General features: G+C 36.8%; 1 protein-coding gene across 3 annotated transcripts in view; it reads right to left on the bottom strand.

Moving 5' to 3' along the window:
* satb2 (SATB homeobox 2) overlaps nucleotides 1-22,317 on the bottom strand; it is a 45,916-nt gene that overhangs the window by 17,319 nt on the left and 6,280 nt on the right. For all 3 annotated transcript variants that reach the window (XM_058787950.1, XM_058787951.1, XM_058787952.1), the window contains 7 exons: nucleotides 17,506-17,721; nucleotides 12,978-13,160; nucleotides 4,839-4,965; nucleotides 3,623-3,746; nucleotides 2,820-2,922; nucleotides 1,675-1,716; nucleotides 988-1,562 (listed from right to left, as the gene is read on the bottom strand). In XM_058787950.1, the coding sequence (XP_058643933.1) occupies nucleotides 988-1,562; nucleotides 1,675-1,716; nucleotides 2,820-2,922; nucleotides 3,623-3,746; nucleotides 4,839-4,965; nucleotides 12,978-13,160; nucleotides 17,506-17,677 (1,326 nt within the window). In that variant the 5' untranslated portion in view covers nucleotides 17,678-17,721. The remainder of the gene's footprint in view (nucleotides 1-987; nucleotides 1,563-1,674; nucleotides 1,717-2,819; nucleotides 2,923-3,622; nucleotides 3,747-4,838; nucleotides 4,966-12,977; nucleotides 13,161-17,505; nucleotides 17,722-22,317) is intronic.

The following is a 22,317-nucleotide window of genomic DNA, read 5'->3' as shown; positions in this document are numbered from 1 at the left end:
TCTGATTTGTATATTTGGTCTGTGTTTGTGATAGTTACTAAGGCTCGGCGATAAACCTTATAGATATTATGTTGTGATATTTTTCAGCATTTTGCTGACATTCGATATACTTCTCAACATATATGTACTTTGTATTTGGGCTTTAAAAAATCTTAAGTTTGGTTTTAAAAATTATGCATTATAATTGTATGACAAATTGAACTGAGTAATCTTTAAATTCAGTATGAATTGTAAATTCACCCTGTCTATTTCTCAATGCATGGTATTGATTTTATTGAACAATTATTAAACAATTCATCCATGTATGTTTTATTAAAAAAAAAAAAAAAAAAACTTTCAATTGATATTGGATGGAGCTTAATGCAAGCTTGCATCAAGCTCCATCCAATCAACAAGAAACGGAGAGAACCAACATTTTTCTTTTCTTTTTTTGATAAAACATTTCACTTGGATGTAAGTCACAATAAAGTAGAAAAGATCTGTCACTATTTCCGTTATATGACCATTTTAAATGGTATTACAAATTCAGAATAAATTAATAAAAAAAATACTATAAAATTGAAAACTATGTTTTAAAATTCATTAAAAAAAAATATGTATATAATAATAATAATATTTTTTGGTATTGGTATAATATTGTTTGGTAAATGGTAACGCCAATACATTCACACTTACCAAAGTTACCTTACCTTATATATTATTGTTGGCAGCATTTTTTTAGGTGTAACTTACAGAAACTTAATGGCCAAATAAAAAGTGCATTAAAATCACTGCAATATTCCCAGTATTACATAATTTATAAATATCATTACAAATACATCATGAATACTCAATACATCACCACGCCCTAGTGACTGGTATTTTCTGAAGAGGCTCTTTGCTACTATACATGGTGTATAGTGTCTCACTCCTTTCTCAAAATTTTACCTTGAACCTTTAAACCATTGAGTGAATAACATATTTTCCACCATGCAGTCTGTACTGTACCTGTGTACGGTTGAAGGCAACTCGAGCGAACACTGCCTGTGAGACACTGGCTCTTTTTAGCTCATCTCGCACCAGCTGGTAGATATCAGAGGAGACTTCTGCAGCCGAGGGGTTGGACCCGGGCTCTCCAGGACCACCGGACTTGCTAGGCCGTGGAATGGGTGGGTGATTGAGAAACTGCTGGTTAAGAGCCTGCGGGTGCTGATGCAGGAGGCGGCTGACGGCCAGCTGCTGGTTGATAAGATGAGCCATGGCTAACTGCTGCCTCACCAGCTGTGGACTGAGCTGTGGTGAGAGGAGTCCTCCGGGTGCCAAAAGAGGTTGCAGGGCGGCTGGCGGAGGTGGAGGAGGCACCTGAGCCCGTAGTGGAGGACTGTGATGGAGCTGTCCGTGAGATGATGGAGCTTGCGGCTGCCCTTGAGATGGAGTCTGAGACTGGGCTGAATTCTGAGGTTCTCCAGAGCCGCCTTTCACCAGAGAGCCACCACTGTTCAATGGACCGAGCTGCGCCAGACTGAGGTGAGGGGGCGGACGCTGGGCTAATACACAGAAGTCAGTGAGACTGTCCCTTTCAACTGCGGAGGGATGGAGATGTGTATGAGGCACTAGAACAAACTCTTTAGTGTTCTAGTTGACAAATCAAAGACAGTCCTTTACCCAAATAAACATCACAAAGTAGATGCCTACCCTTGATTTCCGAGCTCTCCCGCCCTTGCCACAAATAATCCCCTGAAACAGACACAAGGAACTGGTAAATGACAAAACAACAATGTTCTTTCATGAATAGAAAGTTTTACAACTTTAGTTTACAACTGTGTGACTGACACGTGAGTCATCCAATGGGGTCTCTCTGCACTGGCACACACATCTGGCAATGCGGGCTGTGTGTTTAGCTCTGGGAGGCAAGGAGCAGAACTAATGGAGGAGGCTTGGTGTAACTCAACACCACTTACTCTGTCAGCGTGCCGAGGATCGCTTTATTCTTTGTTGGCGCTCGCTCTCTCACTGCACTTGGGGTTTAGCCCCCACTTTGATCTGTCCTGCTGTGTAATTATTTCACTTTTTGAAGGGGCAACGAGAGGAGGAAAATTGTCACAGGCATTTGGATGCTAAGAGGCTTAAACAGCGGAGCTGTGGGATGACTCCTTGCAGAACCTGCCACTGGGAGACCCCCTGCAGCATTTTTGGGGAAGGAACAGTGGTTTCTATTAGGCCGCAAGGAGGCTTAAGTTACCTCATCCCATGTAAGAGGAGTCATTAAGAGATAATGTATAAAATGTAGCACAAAGCTCAAGACTTGCTCATGACCCTGAATACCTCACCACATGCTAGAAAAAACACATTCCCTGCATCCGAATATGCTTAGTTACCTGGTATATAGTAGATGAAAAAAGTATATCTGACTTCACAGTATTCATAAAACGGCTGATGACCTACTTCTGAAGTGTGCATTCAGTGGACACTTTACTATCCCTCAAGGCCACAGGAAAAGAGTTGGCAGTCACAGTGAAGCGACGCAATTTATGCCAAAAGTCACATGATAATGATAACATGGCAGATGTTATATGTCCGGATTTCATTGACATTACACACATTCATGCTGTACAGAACAAGTTCTTCATCAATTGTAATACCTACTCAGGACAGTATGCAAGTTTGATCACAGCTATGCTTTCCTGACCAGACTACTGTGATAATTTCAGGTTAGTATTTTAGTCTTTTTTCCACTTGATTTAATATGGCACCAAATAACTGATGAAGAATTTATTTGAGCTGGATTTTGGTTGAACAGAGTAAAAATATAACCAAAAAGACATCAGTACAAGCCTTACCTTTAATTTTTTTGTACTTCTTGTACCAACGACCAAACTCTTGGCACTTGGCAGTTGAGACGTTAGCATAGTAGGAGCTATTAACTATTGAGGAGATCATACTCTGGAAAAAGTCGAAGAAACGAGAGAGGTCAATAAAAAGGAAAAAAATGGGAATAATGACAGAGGATAACGGAAATAAACACACATGGTCAAGATCTTAAAATTGCAATGATAAATGGTCTATAAAACACATTACTGTGGAAAGCCACCCAGGAAAGGCGGATAGCGAACGCCACGACAAGCTTCGAGCCGCAGTGACACAAGTAGAGACGAAGAGCCACACACATATGCAAACAATTGATATGAGGATCAACACCCACACAGAGTTCCACTTAAACACAGCATGCACAGATACATAAATCTCCAAGATTGCTCGCTTACTTGGAAATGAGCACAGCAAGGATCGCGGATGCACACCCACATAGATACACACACACGCATACTCTCTCTCATGGTGAAGTAATTTCTGGGTTTTAGAAATGGCCCATGAATGTGGGGAATTTTTGAGTGAATTTCAAATTGATGAATGAAACATGCTAAGACAATTTAGGCTACATTAACCATGCACTGACACCATTGATTGGAACATCTGCAAGCATAATGCAATACTGAGCCCAACATTTTCATTTATGTTATACTGCTAAGTATTATGTTGTTAGTTTTGGAAGAGTTGCACCAGCAGTACATGTTTTACTTATCATCTTAAATGTCAAATGTATGCGTGTTGGATTTGAAAAAATCTGAGTGGGTAGCAGCTGTACCTGGGAGAGTGGACATTCTTTGGCCAGTGTGCTCTGGTTCATCTCTTTGAGCAGTTCTTTGAGGGCGTTGCGTACTGTAGCGTGATTCCACTGCTCTGATGGAAGGTCCTCCAGTTTAGCAAAGCTGTAAATCCCAAATCCCTCCATTACTCTGCAGTAACTATCTTCATTTCCTAATCAATAAACTCTGCAGCAGGCCAGGTCAACAATTATATCACCATGGAAACACAGGGAAACAAACCAGAATGGTACACGACTACACAAAGACTGCAATCTTCTCATTTGGACCCTATGTTTATCTCCTCAGCATTCAAGAGTAAACTGCAATCATTGGCATGAAAGAGCTCATTGAGAAGTGCAGATAAAAAGTTTACCCTGGCTCTTATGTATGCACAGGGCTTTAGAGGCTTGCTCAACTCTCTATCATTGACATAAGCAAAATAATCCCTTAATTATCTCGTCACTTGTCATGGAGCAAAATAAAAGGGAAACTTTTGTATGTATTTCCTCAATGCAAATAATAAATATTATTACTAGTTTTTATAATTATTTAATATTATATTTTGATGTATTTCAAAATATAAAAATCAATAGTTATTTATTAATAAATTACATTTTTATATAATTAACCAATATGTTATTTTCCCATAGTTTGTAGACAGAGGATAAAATATTTATCAATTACATTTTTAAAAATTTAAATGATTTCACTTAATGTCACAAACACTGTACCTGTCAGCAGAGAATAAAAAAAAAATCTATTAAATAAAATAAATGAAAATAAAAACATAATATGTATATGTAAATAAACTTAAATAATGTACTTTACACTTCACTCTTAAATAAATTACATTTTTCAATCATAAGGGTTTTACAATATGATACCACAAGATAACCTGTTCAAAATCTAACATTTATTTATTGATTATGTATTCATTCATGATAATAATCAGTTTTTGTCTGTGCTGGTTATTTAAACCTAAAATTGGACTTATAATTATTTTATTTAATTAAGTAATAATAACAATAATAATAATAATAATAGTTGTTGTTAAAAATATAAATATATGTTTTATATTATATATAATTTAGTTATTTTAAATGATCCACATAAAGCATATAAACCTTAAAGGTTATTGATATGCGGAGAATTCTCTTCTGAACCAAGAAACTACTGAAGTACCGTTATTTTTGACAATGCTCTGTGGTCTCTTACCTCTGTAGCTGGATGCGTAACGTGACCATGTGGTAAACGTCCAGCAACATATCAGCAACCGTTGCCTCTGGAGCATCTGTCAGGTAATGGATCGGCAGGGGGTTCCAGCGGCCCACCTTAATGATGCCTATGAAAAGGAAGTGGGGATAGTCGATTAACCCCACTTGATCTCATTGTGCCACAAATCTGTGTAGCATATTTCCATGACATCATCAGAGATGACCTCATGTCAATGATGGCTGTAATGAAATCCCAATACAAGAGTAAGTTAGGACGGGCTCCACTCCATTGAGTAGGCAGCTCCACCAAACCAGAACCAAACTTGGCACATTACATCACCACACCAGCACCCACTTACAGTAAAAATCAACATTAGAGGGCACACAAACATAATGATTGAAAGACAGTGAGACAATAACATTGTGTGATTGGAAAGAGGGGATTGAGGTAGGTGGCGGACCAACGTAATTTACAGCATATGGCGAAATACATAATTATACACATAGTTCTTAAGTGACAAGGAAGCGTAGTGGGAAATGAGTCATATATTTATCATTTACGAAATTATTTACACTACCTGTGGGTTATTGCATCAAACATTTCGGAAATCATACATTTTATTTCCTCACTACTCATTTTCTGCAATGCTTCATCTTGTGCTATAAAAGCAGACAGCAAGGAACAATAGCACAAATGATAAGGCTTTATCTATTAAATACTTATCAGGTCAGGAAGAAGCACCTAACACACATACTGACGGCCGCACCAATAACTGCGGGCCGCAGGGGCGCCTGTGGCTCTTTTACAGCCAAGGAATATATATAGAAAGCAGGCACTCGTCTAGCGCATCGCTGCCTCAGACAATTACATCCACCCCCAATCCCCCCCTCCATTAATGGGCCGTCATAAACACAGGTCAATGATTGTATCATTAACCCAAATTGACTGTTATAAATGCCTCTCGTTGTGCAAAGGAAGAGACGAGCATTTATGGCTGAGGAGTAATCTGTAATCGGGGTGTCACTGTGAGACAAAGCCATATTTCTGAACGAAGCCGTCCGATTGTTTTGTAAATACTCCAGGTAACTAAGGCCAGCCTGCACTGACTCAGGTGAAGGAGCGTGCATTGTTTGCTATTTAAAAGGGATAGTTCACCCAAATATCACAAGTCTGCTGTCATTTACTCATGTCATTCCAAATTGTGACCTTTTTTCTTCTGCAGAACATAAAAGCAGTATAATTTTTATGTAAATTGGTTAACAGTAAATTCTTTTCATATAAATGCTGAACTTGAATAAGCTTACAGATCAGGATAAAAGCTAAGCAGCAGTGGCATCTACTGAGGGTGCCATTATTTTTTTTTTTTTCCAAGAACCACACTGTGCTATTAAAAATGAATTAGCTGAATCTATTATGCCCTCCGCTCTATTTATTTCCAGATGTCGCAATCATTGTCAAGATGCGCCGTACATGTAAACCGGACCCTGTGCTCTTTGCATTATTAACCGTTTTCCAAACACTGCACACGTCCGTAAACACTTTTCAACACGCACTGCTCATGTGCATGTGCAGTTGATGTACATCCCTTACGCAAATGTATATATTCAACACATCCGACAACAGGAAGCGAACCTGACCAGAAACGAAGGGTGTGCCATGAAGAGATACAAAACACAAACTCTCACACAAAAGTATTTCCCATGGTCTTAGGAGGGACTGACTGAAGCTGTGAAAACTAAACAATGCTAATCACATTACTATCCACTAAATGAGACCCAGACGCTGCCCAGCTTCCCTCTCTCGCTCTCTTTCTCTCTCTTTTGTCTTTTTTTTTTGTGCTTTAGGCTGTTTGTGTCATCTGAAGAGCTCCAGCTGCACAATCACACACAGACATGCCGATGGATCACTTACCTCCATCCAGACACTGTACTGCCATGCCACTGCTGCCACTAAAGCCTGATTGAATGAGTTAGTTTTGGACAGAATCTGCTTTCACAAATTAGCTAGGGCTCCATTGTTTCTCTCAGTTCAGTGTTTGTGTTTTGACTAGAGAGAAGATAACAAGACATTCTGTGTGACCCGTTCCACGGTTTTCTTCCACTATTGGCTGATTGCTCCTTATGTGGGAGCTTATCAGTGTCAGAATCTAAACAAGGTCAGTGTGTTTTTGCGGAGCCTTAGGCCCCTAGATTACGAACATGGGCCTCATTGGTTTATAAAATAGTCTTAATATAAAATAATAGACAGAGCCAGTGCAACGTTGTTTCTTTTAGGTACATCGTACTATATATTACTGCGTGCTTCAGTCTAACAGATTCAGTGTAAATAAACAACAATTGCAAACAAAGAATAGCGTTGGCAAATTAGTTCAAGAAATATGGTCCAAAAATAAAGGTAATTAATTGAGGTAGAACTATGTAAAAAATGGATAAAGAAAAAGAAAAGAATGCAAAAAAAAAACAACGAAACAGAAATATGGTACAAAATAAAATAAAAAAAAGTCTAAATAAAACTAAAATTAAATAGGTCCTATAAAAAAAAAAATATATATATATATATATATATAAAAAACACCTCAATATATAAATCTAAAATAAATATATAAATAATAATTATAGACAAAAATATATTTAATAACTATATACAAAGTAGATAGAGTAAATTTATATAGATTTGTCCTACTTCTTGTACTTCTCATCAGCGGTGCCTGAATTTCTTCCCTATATTATTCTTGAGAAAGCGTGACAAAAATTATGCTTTAACAGATGCTGTTTTTGCCATGCAAAAGTGCTTTAAGCATTAAACGGTCAGCTAAAACAGCCTCAGTGTATGATTTTTTTCATTTTCTTTTTCTGTCAAATGTAAGCAAATTGTAAGGTCTTTGCTACTTTTATGTTATCAGGAGAATTTAATGATTACATGGGGAAAGGTCCAAGTTTGTCACTAGTGCTCCCTTGTGTCAGAACTTATAATTTATTTATAATAAATTACTTTGTGCACCCCCCCAGTACGCCGGGGTCCCAGACAACCACTACAAGAGAGGCCGACCCTGCTGGTGATCCTTGAAACTACAGTGAACTTCTATCCTCTGATATACAGGCCTCTTGTCTTTGTTCTAAAGGTATTTGTGGCGATGTATTCTCCAGACAGTGAGTTAAAGGGGAGAGGCAAGTCAGACAGATGAAGACAATTTGTGTGATTGTGCCACGCCCCCCTTTAGATCTGTCCTCCTTTTTCAAGTCTGTGTTTATATTACTGGTTTTGCTTTGATTTTTGAGGGACATTGCTGTTTTGTCTCATTGTGCAATGCTGAATGTATGCCCACCACAGACTTCTTGAGTATTCCCACTTTGAGCAGTAGCATCAATTAAGACTGAACTGAGGCGCTATTAATGCACTTTAAGTTAAGCAGTGATTCATTCAATTGCTGTAAGAGTTGAATGTCAGCGAGGTTACCCAATTCACGTTCAGTGTTAGACAGCGCACTATAACCAATCTGAAAAAAAAAAAAAAAAGCAATGAGCTCTGTTCTAATAAAAAGCGGTTAAATGTATTCCTATTTACAGTATGAGCTAGCATCATACAGAGCCTGTGGTAATGTCATTAATGAATCATTTTTAACTTGGAAAGACTCTGTTCCTTGTCATTTTCCTCCCCCAGTACAAACCATTGTTCCCATTGCCACATTAAAATTCCTCCTCCCAGTGCTGGGCTTTCATGTGGTCGGCTGGTGGCTTGGCTAAAGCTTATGTGTATCCATCCATACACACTCACACACACACACACACACACACACACAAACGCAACCTCACACACAGTCTAAAAATGTTCCCTAGCACACATACGCTATTCTGCAGAGCTGGTTTGGATAGATGCACTGAACTCCGAATGTTTGCTGTTCTGAAGGGTTTTACTATAATATCATAAGATAAGCATCTTATATATTTTATGATATCAGTATTTTGGTGGAAATACTATAGATTCATAAATGACCTTTTTGGGGGCCCATGATGAAAAAGTGTGTTAAAGGGATCGTTAACCCAACAATTGCGTAATCATTTACTCACCTTAATGTCATTACAAACATATATAACTTTCTTTTCTTGTGAAACATTTTGAAAAAATGTCAATACTTGGTTCTCGTCCATACAGTAAAAGTCAATGGAGTCCAATGTTGTTAATAAAAATAATACAGGTTTAAAACAACAAGAAGGTGTGTAAATGTTGTCAGAATTTTCATTTTTGGGCAAACTATCCCATTAACTATAACCAGCAAGTCTACCTTGATCAGCCATAAAGACTATGTGCTATGATGATCCACCAGCTAGAGAAACAACATATCAACATAAATCAAACAATCCTGGTCTTGCATGGCTGTTTTTTTTTTTTTTTTTTCGTAACAGGTGAGTGAATCTACTACTACTTTTATTAAAAGTAAGGCAGTTGAAGTCACAATTTCTAAATTTGGAATTAAAAGCATTGGAAATTATATCAGCATACCAAGACTTTTATGAAATAATACTCATAACAAGCTTTTATATTGAAATAATACATAGGCCTAAACTATGCTCCAGATTATAGATTTATGGATTGTACAGATTCATTTTATTTTGAAGTTTAACCGTAATATAAAAGTTTGTATGGGAAAGACCTGCCTGTCATAAATGACCAAACAAGACAGAGCATTGAAGACCCCTGGCAATAAAAGTGACAAAACTGACTTGCTTCTGATTGGCTGCCAGGTGTGTCAGATGGCAGATGGAAAGCTAACGAGCTTTGGTCATAAATCTAAAGGTTTTGTTGAGGACAGAGGTAGTTTTTAAATTGCATTTTATACCAAAATAGTAAAAAATCGGTCATTATTTACAATGAACAGTCATTGTATGAAAAGTAGCAGTGTGAATATTCTTTTAAAACTCTCCTGTGATTTTTAACAGAAGAAAAGCATACAGGTTTGGAACCACATGAGGTAAATGATGTCAGAATCTTCATTTTTGGGTGATTTATCCCTTTAAGTATAAGGCAGATGATCATTACATCATCTGCACATGTTGCTACTCATATATGTTCCCACTACAGGTTGGAATTAGTTACCTGTCATTGCTCAAATTATGTGAAGGGACTCTATCAGGCAGCGGAGCGTATTTTCATCAACCTGCCCCAGTTCGACCCGCCGTGGCTCCATGTCAAACGTGGCAACACAACAATGCACTCGTGCTGTAATCCGTCACCACTGTTAATTGTCTGAAGCCTTAAAGTACAGGTCTGTCCATACGATTCTATAAAAGTACTCAGACCCTTATAATTGAAATAAACAATATCTCCCAGTTAATTACTGGTCAGGCTAATTAAAGAAAGGCAGCGGTGCTGGGAGAGGAGCTTAAATATACCACTATGAGAGAGCTATGCAGGACACAATTCAAACAGGGAGAAAATAGATGGGACTCTGTGTAATTTTGGTTGTGAACCGCAGAGGAAAAAATGTATAATTTAAGCCAGAAATTATTCATTTAACATAAACGCTTGCTTTAAAAACAAAAAGTATTCATTTGAGAGGAGAGTTCTCTCTCTCTCATTCTATCGCTCATTCTCTGCTCATTTTAGGAATAAACTGAAGTCAGTGCAGAGAATCCTGCTAGTATGTGTGAGCGAGTGTGGGAGCATCATTTTAGCCGTATCCCTCTGCTTTTGTTTTATCTGGCCTCATCTGAACTGATCACTGTGAGGGTGTGTGGGTTATATTGAGCCTAAACGGTTTGTTTTCCACTGCTGTCCTGTCCTTCTCTGTGTCCTTTTGATATTGTTTTACGACAGTACAGAGGTGACCGGTTGTGTTTCTGTGTTTAGGGGAGTAGCGTCTGGGACTTCCTCACAGATGTGGCGCCATTGTGTGGGCCAGACAGGACTATTTTGCCTTTCCAATCATAATGCCGCTTCTATCAATTTGCATACTTGTTTAATTTTACAGCACAGAACAGTATTTTTGGAGGTTACGCAAATGGCTCGAGTCGCTGTGTGGGTAACATATTGATCTGTTTTTGGCTCTTCAAAGGAATCTCTAAAGGGCGCTTCGAGTGAATTTAAAGACATGCTGTTGACCTACGAGTGACTCATGCTTTTTCTGTTTTTGTTACTACGTATATTTAGTTGTCAAAAAAGAGAAAGATGCTTATTTAACATTATTTTTGATGAATAACAAGCTGCAGCCACACACAAACACAACCACGCAGCATTTAATTTTAAAAACTACAATCACTACAAAAACGTAGCAGACATTTCATCAGCCTGACTTAAATGATCATTTAATTAAAGGTTGAAATGTGGCCTTCAATTTTCGCTCTCTGTTTTCTGACAATACTTCCAATAAACTGCAGCACCATCAAATCGCACAACAAACTCTATTCTAGTCAGACGTACAGAGCGTGAACTGTGACTACAAACACTCCAAAAAAACGCCAAATGCTCAACCTATGAAGTAAATCGTGATGTCTTTTGTTACCGCGGATCAACATGAAGTAATGACTGTTTTAAATTTTCTTCATACTTCACAGAATACAAGTAAACTCTCAATCTTCTGGGAGATGACAATCATGTGTACAACAATAAAGTAAAGCATTATATTGCTTCTTTGGCCCACACACTCATAAACATTCTCCATATACACACACAAACACACACACACACACAGAAAATGAACGTGTACTATGCGAGCACAAAGACCTCGAGCAGACACAAACATGCATTCCCACAAAGTTACCACATATGCACAAATACAGTTCTCACGCATCTTTTGGTGACGTGAAAGTACCGCATTCTTTGCCTCGCCATTTCCTTTGTTCTTGTTTAATGAGATTTTCAGACTGTCTGTGATTTAGTTATGTTGAACAAATGTCCTTCCTCCTCAGTGTTCTCAGACACATTAGCCCAAAACAGTATATCGTCCTGTCAACATCTCAACAGCCGGACCTCCTCTCTGCACTCCATGCCACTCTAATCTCTGAACTGTAAAGGAATTGAGTACTAGCGTATTGCTTACTGCATACTGTGCAATATATACAGTGCACTGCTTAACATACTGCCTGAAATATAACCGAAAGAGTATGTATTATGTAATGATTACTAAGATTAATTGCACGGCATCCAGTTATATCAGAAATAAATAAGATTCTTTTGCATTTTTCATAAGTTTAATTTCATTAACATTAATTAATGCATTAGGTATCGCAAACTATAGCAATGGACAAATTTTACAGCATTCTGGATTCATTTTAATTTCTAAACACTGGGATTTCAAGTAGAATACATTGTTATGAGCTATATGAATGAAATTTGTGAAAAGATGCAAATTTTAGTATACTTTAAATAATATAATTTAAAAGAATATACTTAAGTGGGAAATAAATGTAATGTTTTGGATACTTAATTGCATTTTATTGCTATTTAAATTGATATTTTGCAAATTAAACTGAAGTAGATTTTATATGTAATTTTACAAATGTACTGACAAGCATTTATGATAAGCTACAATATACTTCAATATAATGTCTATTGAATGCAATTTAGCGCATTTAAAAACTATACATTTTAAATGTAACATCAAATAAAACACTACAGATAAAATAAACAAATAATAATTATATCATAATCAAGCACTTTGCTTCATTATGTTAACACAAAAGATTATTAAAACAATGATGTAAAATTAACTTTACTTGTAAATGTACTTTAAAGTAAATGTTTTAATTTGACATCATTACAAAGTGCACTATTTTAAAAGTGTACTTAAGTGTGTTGGGAAAAAGTCATGAAAGTGTACTCTCTTTAAATACACTTAAGGTATACACTCAAGAGGCCTTTTGTTCCTTAAGATTATATTGCAGTTTGTTCTTTTTTATACTTTTAAGTTTTAAATTACACTACTAAGTGCACATTCAATACAATTTAGCACAATTCTCTGTTAAAAAAAGGGACTTTTATTAGAAATATTTGGCAGCTTCTATAGTAAATCAAGATAAAATGTTGAAATACCTGATATTGTTCTCATTTGTCACACTGGAAATGGAAGGTCAATATTTTTATTTATTTTATTAACTTTAATTGAATATGTAAATTCATCAACTGGTCCAATGTTGAACTCACCATGTGCCTGGGCTGCAGAACTGTGGGAGTATCCAAGGGCGAGAAGTGCAGTCTCAACCAGCTGAGTGAAGAGGATGTCTTTCCTGACCAGCACGAACTCGGCATGTTCCTCCCGGCTCTCTCCATCTGATATCATCCCTCCATCCACTTGCTCCACCACGCAGAAGACTGGAATCATCAGACCTGCAATACAGGAGAGCAGCACGGCATCGAAAACATTAGAGAAATGGCTGTCGAGTGAGAAGAGCTGAATTACTGAATTAATATTTGTTAAAAATAAAGTCCAGCGACTGAGCTGATATTCTACAAACGGAAATCAGACTCATTTCCATGCAATTTGTAAAAAAATATTCCTGTATAAATCTCATTCGTAACTAAATTGTGGCATTATTTTGAATTGCTGTCACGTGCTGTTCACAAGAAAAGTGTTTTCATTAGAAATCATTAATGATTAATAGGTTCATTACTTGCATTTGAATAAGGTGGCCAGGGTCAAACGCTTGTCTCAGGTTTCCCAGCCCAATGCAAATAGTCAACATGAAGAAGCCGTTCAGATTGTGTATCAAACCAACCATCAAACCAGCTCCATTATGCTTGATTAAAGTTATCATTTTTTTATGGTACCTCCCTTCACTTTGTCAGGGCAGCTGAGCTGATATCTCCTCAAGTCAACGGACTGCATGCTAACGGCAGGGTCACTTAATAAAATTAGTTGCATGAGCCTACAACGGATATGCAAACCTTTCTGCCTTCAGTGTTTGAGGTTACGGCTCACTGCGCTGTAACCTAACACATTATTTTAGTAGTGTTGACTTTGTTAACATTTTAGTTAAAAACATTTATGATTAACCTGTAAAATATGTTGGCAAGTGATTTGGTGGGTACAGAGTCCCGTCTTTTAATGGGATGTCGAGATGCATAGTCATTCACGGCTTGTTGAGAAATAGTACGCGGTACCTAATGATGCCTGAAAAACACACATCCCACCCAAGTTTCCTCTGGTTAATCTAGGCCTAACCTATGTGCTGTTTTTTTTTCAATTTCGCTGAAGTGCTCAAAAGCTTTCTGACTATTAATTAATACCCCTTAGAAATTATAGGCTGAAAGCATTAGGCAAAATCCCAGATGTACTAATAAGAGCAGAGCAGTACAAAACTCTCTCCTAATTTATCCACACACACACTTCCATGCAAATACATATACATTCACGCACCGTTCCCTAAGCCCCTTGGTTTAATCAGTCAATTCCTATATTTCTATTTCCTTTCCATTAATCACCCTGGCTTCCAGTTCAGAATGCTCTTATGGAGTGAATTACAGGCCAGGGGCCAGTGCCAATTCAAGTAAGTGAATTTCCCCCAACAGGGAAATATAACTGTCAACACACAGCAGCTCCCAGCAGTCCCCCTCTCTCTTTCTCGCTCTCTTTCTTCCGCTAGCTCCCATGGGCTCATCCCTGTACCCTGTATGAGCACGGTTTCATCATAAGATAACAGCATGTGTGTGAAGCCTGAGTCTGATTCACTGAGTGTTTCATTTTTGTGCAACGCTCACTCTGAGTAAGTCTTTGAGTCTATTTAATTATTTGTTTTAATGCGCGTTAATGCCTGAACATTTTATTTAGAGTTATGCATCAATTTTGAAGGGTGTCATTTGTTAGAGTTATAGACTTGTAATCACTCATTTGCTTTAAACTTTATTTAAAGGTGTGACACTGCAGTTGACTAAAGCAACATTATTAAATATTTTGAAATATAGCAGTAAAGAACATACTGCAAGCAACAACAACAAAAAGTGAAATGAAAAGAAAAAATAATGAAATTTTTGTCTAGATTCCCATTAAGAAAGCTAAACAGCCTTAAAATAAGATACACTTAATGCATTAGATAAAAATAATAATAGTATAAAAAAAGAAAGTAACATTTTTGAATTAACATTATTACATAAAGATTATTCCATTGGCAAATTGTTTTCAAATAATTTGCTGACGGGGGAAAATACAAACTTAATTAAAGCTATATTTTCTGAACACCAGTTTTAATGCCTTTTCTTGTTTTAGATACTTTACAATTTTTCAAATGATTTTTAGCATTGCAGGCATGTGTCTGAGTGATTTTGAATCCATGTCTGTTTCGTGTGTGGCCCACTCTTTAGTGTTCCATTGTGGTTTGGAGAAGACTGTTTCAAGACAACCTCTGATTAAAACTAACCATTTTGCCTATCTGCCAGTGCTCAGGAAGAGAGAGCCCCACTACTTTCCTCTTCTAACTATTCCAGAACATTTTAAAGAAAGGTTTGACTAAGATATTGTGTCAAGTCAAATCAAATCTGCCTCAGAGGTGTGCAGGCAGATACTCACACATACACAATCACGAACAAACACACAGTATGTGTTGTTAGCATTTTGGCCTCTAAAAATATCTAATCTATATCTGATATGTGGCTTTATGATTGGCTACACACATTGTTCACTGTCAAGGTGAATTACAGCTTAACCTTGTTGACATTTTGGCCCAGTGTGAGACATATAACACTTTTACTGAGGCTGTGTGTTATGTATATGTATAACTGCTTTATTGTCAGGACTACATCATGTAAACTGTAAGTGGGTAATTTACATATTTGAAGCAGTAACAGCAGTATCCTGCAGTATGCTATACATCTAAAACTATGCTTACACACACACACACACACACACACACACACACACACACACACACACACACACACACATACACTACCATTGGGGTATAGTTATATAATTATTCAATTTAATTACTGAAAGAGGTCTCTTATGCTCACCAAAGCTGCATTTATTTGATCAAAATACAGTAACATCATTAATATTTTGAAATATTATTACAATTTAACAGAATTTGTTTCTATTTTAATATATTTTAAAATCTAATTTATTCAGCAGCTATTAGTCCAGTCACATGACCCTTCATTCATTGTTTAAATATATATATATATATATACACACACATACATGCATATATGTGACCCTGGACCACAATACCAGTCATAAGGGTCAATTTTTCGAAATTGAGATTTATACATCATCTGAAAACTGAATAAATAAGCTTTCCATTTATGTATGGTTTGTTAGGACAATAGGACAAAAGGACAATATTTGGCTGAGATACAACTATTTGAAAATCGCCTTTAAAGTTGTCCAAATGAAGTTCTTAGCAATGCATATCACTAATCAAAAATTAAGTTTTGATATATTTACAGTAGGAAATTTACTAAATATCTTCATGGAACATGATCTTTACTTAATGTCCTAATGATTTTTGCATATAAGAAAAAAATCTATAATTTTGACCCATACAATGTATTTTTGGCTATTGCTACAAATATACCCCAGCGACTTAAGACGTACATACACATACATACATACATACATACATACACACACACACACACACATATATATATATATACATATATATATATATATATATATATATATATATATATATATATATTAGTGCTGTCAAATGATTAATTGCGATTAATTGCATCCAAAATAAAGTTTTGTTTACATAATATGTGTGTGTGTCTATTGTGTAAATGTAATATGTATATATAAATACACACACATACAGCATACATTTGAAATATTTACATTTATATATTTATATTCATATAATTTATATCATATATAAACATATCTAATATATAAACGTAACATATTTTTCTTGAATATATACATGCATGTGTGTGTATTTATATAAGCATAATAAATATAAACAGCACACACATATATTATGTAAACAAAAACTTTTATTTTGGATGCGATTAATCACAGCACTAATATATATATATATATATATATATAGATATATATATACACACACACACACACATATATATATATATATATATATATATACACATTTTTTTTTTTTTTTATGAAAACCTTGATGCTGAATTAAAAAAGCTCATGTCCATGTTATGTGTCAACTACCCAAGTGTAAAAACACATTTAAAGCCATTCAATAATCACAGCTGCAACCACACCACTGTATGTGGCAATTCGTTGGGGTCACTGTAATCAATATGACCCCCCTTCTGACACACACTACTGTTGCAGTCAATAACTGGCCAAGGGGAATAAATCAGGTCTATATGCTGCTACTTAATTCACTGAGCTTATAGTGGCCACAACACTCCTCTGAGCAGAACTACAGTGGAGTATAGGATTGATTAAATCTTGCACTATTGGCAGCTCTTTTAATAATGTCAGATAAAATTAAGCACCAGGCTAAATGCATAGCTAGATGTGCAGTTTTGATTTTTCTTCTTTTTTTTTGTTTTAAATTTTTAAGCTTTGACAATTATATCACTAATTAAAAAACAATATATTTGTTGAGGCAGTGGTGTAGTGGTTAGAATTTGTGTTCTAGGCACATTAAGCTGCGGTGCTAGTGTGTGGTTTTTCTCCACCATACAACTAATGAAAGAGGAAAAAAACATATATATAATATAAATGTAGGGACGGTAAAGATTGTGAGTGTCTTACCGCTGAGAGGTCTCTGTGGGGCCCCATTGTGGCGACTGCGGTGACCTGTGGGACTGCCGTTGAGCTCCAGACGGCCCATCTTTGGTGGGGGGCCGCCGATATCAGGACTGCTGCTCCCACGTCGCTCAGGGCTCTCCCGTAAACGAGGGCTCTCTCCTCCGCCACGCTCCATCCCCCTCCACACTACAGGGGGAATACCAGCCAGAGGATAAGGACCTAAGACAAAGAGAGGGGGAGACAGAGACCTAATGAAATCTCAGCAAATATCAATGCATATACTTTCATATGAACATCATTACTTATGAATAAAAATAATGAGTTGGAAAAACTGTGGGAGGCTTAATTATATCACGACATAATACATAACAGTACATTGTTTTTAAATATCATGTTATAGTTTAAAAAATCCTATAAAAAATAAATTAATGCATATCTCTAAAATCTGGCCTGTCTAAATCATAACCCCCCACCCCAAAAAAAAAATGTATGTTCTCACCATAAAAATGATAATTCATATTTGGGATCCAATAAACCCTAAAGCAAGTAAATTGAGATAAAATCAACAATCTTAAAAGAAAATTAACAAAGGTCCAAATAACAAATTCAATTCTATTAGCATTTTTCTTCTGAATGTTTTGATCAGGAAACTCTCAAATCAAAGGTTCCCTGTTGTTGACTCTCACACAAACCGAACAACTAGGTCTAACAGACAACAACACAATGACATCAAACTCTACACTCTCAGAAAAAAAGGTACAAAAGCTGTCACTAGGGCGGTACCTTTTCAAAAGGTACATGTTTGTACCTAAAGGGTCCATTTTGGTACCTTGAAGGTACATATTAGTACTTAAAGTGTACATATTTGAACCTAATCGGTACAAAAGTGTACCTTTTGAAAAAGGTACTGCCCCAGTGACAGCTTTTGTACCTTTATTTCTGAGAGTGTATGTCCTAAAATACAGAGAATTGTTTAAGAGGACGCTGGTATCTTAACAACACTATCAGCAAACAAAAAAGCAGAGTCCCAGTGTCTCGTTCTGCTCCAGTGTCTGGGGAATGTAAACTGTTACCTCAAGGCAAATATGAAAGCAAAGATGCTCAAGTTACTTTAAGTTGTTCAAATGATATCTGTGTGTGCAAGCGTGTAAATATATTATTTCTGAATGCACATAGCACTCCATGGGGACAACTTTTAGGGGTCTTTGTTTTTCAGCCAAACCTTTAATATTGGTAATGTCCATCAGAGTCAGTGCCAGGCTGTATTGAGCCTATGCCAAATGTTAAAGACTAGGAACAAACTCCCTACTGGAGTGCTTTAATTTGCATATTACTTCCTAAACACAGAGGAATTCTGGTGAATTGATGAATGGATAGATAGATGGAGAGATAGAGAGACAGACAGATAGACAGATAGATTTCAGTGTCCACCCTCTCTGCTATTCTTTTCGCAATGGTTATGCAGAAAACATTATTCTTTTCTCTGGCCCTGACGAGAAAAACATCATCATGGAACATAAAAAAGTCCAAAGAGAATTACAAGCTGGATCTAAATTTTCAAAATGAATAATAAATTAAAAACATTAGCCTCTGCGTGATTAAAAACCTAATGCGGGTCCAGAAATCAAGTGTCTGAATTTTTCAGTTTAATAAGCGGGTGGGAGGAAAAACACTTTAAGAGCAATTGAATGGAAAGAAATGTGTTAGTGTGCTGCTGAGGGAACAAGAACTGATGGTCCACACTGTACTTACACACACACACACACACACACACACACACACGGGGGAAAGAGATTTACAGAGCCTATGAGACAGTTTAATAGAGCTCAAGTGTGAACAATACACTACAACAATGGACATGCATGCTTATGAAAACACACTCGCATGTATATACAAAATTAATAGCACCCATTAAACACAGCTTTCCAATTAAAACTGATATTCCCTCAGTGAACATGCAGCTATTATTTCTCATTTCTCTTGTGCTCGTCATGTCAAAGTTTTCAAAATGGATCAAAGTTTGAAAATACTGCACTTCAGTAACAATAAGAGGATAAGGTCCTAAAATATAACAGATTCAACCCACTGCTATGTGTAAAATCACTGTGATCCAGTTTAACTGTATGAGGCGAACAGATCTGCTTTTAATTAACAGCTCGTCTACGATGCGGGCTTGCCCATTAGACTTGCAGTCCCAGGGGTAAAATAAAATCTCTTCACAAAAAGTGTCTTGAGATGTTTCAGATACTTGCACAGAACTGAGCGAGAAATCTGACGGATGAAACCGCAAACGGACACAATGGCCATTGTACTTGATGCGTTCATTGCCATCAGTGACGCTGAGAGATTTTCATGTTTGCATGCAAGTCGCACTGTATTACCACCCCTTAAAGTCTTTTATCGGTGTTAGTTCATCTGGCACTGATGAGTTGTCTTTGTTCCCTCCTTCACTGGGCTTCACAGGTTCAAACCTGCCTGATTTTAATGAGTCTTCCGATCCCAATCAAGACCTTGTCTGAATCGCTTCTCCCATCTCTCTGCCAATCTCTCTCTCTCTCTATCTTTCTGATCCTCCTCCGCCCCAGCAAATATTTGATGGGGAGATAAAACCAGCTCCAGTGTGTCTGCCCATCACTCACGTATGGAGATGGCAGTGGCTACGCAAAGACGGTGTTGTAAAAGTTTCTTCTGGTCAATACACACCTGCTGTAACAAATCAATACAAGCCTATGGAAGAGGTACATTTAAGAGTTATGATACACTATTTTGGATACTTTTGCAACAAACTACTGTGATTCAAGGTTTTGGAATTCATGAACTCAAATGCGAGGTGAAAGAGATTGTGTGATTGTGCTGGTAAAAGCTCTGTAATTCAGCACCACAAGATCTCATCCAGATTTTGCTGAGCTAATGGCGAGTCGGCTTCATCAAAGCTTTATCAACAGAGAGTGTATTCCTCTATTTCATCAACAGACTCGAAAAAAAAAAAGACTAATTAATTTATTTCTAAATTAAAATGAACCATTAGAAGATTATAAAGCAGAAATGGGACAGTTATTAATAAAATAACTCACTGTAATTTGAATTTGGTTATTAAAGGGAGAGTTCGCCCAAAAATGAACATATTGTCATCGTTTATTTACCCGCTTTTTGTGTAGAACACAAAAGAAGGTATATTAAATATTTTTTATTCTCCACAGAAGGAAAAAAAGTCATGCAAGTTTGGAACAACATGAAGGTAGCTTAATTTAATTTACAGTCATCATAAAAGTGTGATTTGACTTGTTTAATCCCTGTCCTTCCAGCTGTTCAACATCAATTAGAAATAGAGATAAATGTCTAATCAGTGCAAGTTATCAAGAATAATCAACAAAGATTATGAATATAAAGAAAATGAAAGCAAGATCTTGATTCAAGATTGAGAAATTGCTTACAGTAAGGCGATTAACAGCAGGAAGAAAAATGAAATACAGGTTACAGCATTTAAAATAGTACAGCTATTTTATAGCTATGCTAATAAAAAGCATACATACTAACCAGCCCACTTGACAAATGACATGCGACATGGAACTGAAAGATACACAGCACCTTACATTTGACTGTTGTACCAATAGGTATTCACAACCAGATACACGGTTCCATTTTTATTTGTAATGCTTGCAGCCACACATTACAAACATAACTAATGACTGTTATGTTTAGGGGTAGATGAGAGAAGCCAGACGAGGGAGTGGAACAGAACTCCGATCCCATGAGACTCAAATTTCCAAACTACGACGACCACACTGCAGAGACTCTCTCCTAAGCATGCGATATACGTTTTCTGCTAACCCTCCTCTCCCCTCCACCACTTGCACTCTTTTCTTTGGCAATGAGAGTGGCCTCTGCCAGTTGTACCACACACAGGAAACTGAGGGCAGTAAACGACACACTGCTGATCTGACTATACTCACACTGTCAGTCAGTATACACAGAGAAGAGAACGATATTGTGAGACGTTGGGAAAAGAGAAGGAGAAATGTTGACTACAAAGATGACATAAAAAGAATTTTCACAAATTAGGTATGGAAAAGACTGTTCGGCAGGACAAGAGTGTCCAATTTCTTGCTAGTTTCCAACTCAGAGTAATAAAAGCCCTTTACCCGACAACAGTTAATAACAACTAATAGGGACACGCATGCAAATGAGCGATGAGATAAAGCCGTGTGTTGTTCAGAACCTGGTGGTATCGTGGTATCTTTGTGTTGACAACATGTTAAGGCGTTAACCTTATTGACCAGGGAATAGGGCTGTGATACTCATTTATTGCAGGGTTATTAAAGCATCGGCTCAGTCAGGGTACAGATAAAGCAGGTGAAGATGGTTGAGGGATTCGTATTGAAGGCCCCTCGGTGTCTCACAGGTGTGTGCGTTGGGAAGGGAATAATACATAGATAGCAGCTTATCACCCATGAATTTGATGGCAGATCAAACTGTAACCAAGACAGATGATTGCACTGGAAATATACATAGTAAGACGAGCTCGATACTGCGACTTCCTTGGATGTATGTGTAAATACATACACACATTAAATATATATATATATATATATATATATATCTCCAATGATTATATGAAACTAAATAAACACTTGACATTAAGGCAATGAGACATATACATTAGCAATAAAGTCATGTCATTTTAAATTGAAGGTAATAAGTGTTCATAAGATATTACAGAATTGAGAAAAAGTGAGAAATATAGTTGCCATAATGTGGGTGTTTGCAAATTTACTGGACATGTGTGGAGAATATGTCGATTCGGATACGAAGAGA

Source organism: Onychostoma macrolepis, chromosome 09 (assembly GCF_012432095.1).
Source record: "Onychostoma macrolepis isolate SWU-2019 chromosome 09, ASM1243209v1, whole genome shotgun sequence".
NCBI lineage: Eukaryota > Metazoa > Chordata > Actinopteri > Cypriniformes > Cyprinidae > Onychostoma > Onychostoma macrolepis.
Note: the sequence above shows the minus strand (reverse complement) of the source record. Positions and strands in the feature narration are given on the sequence as shown.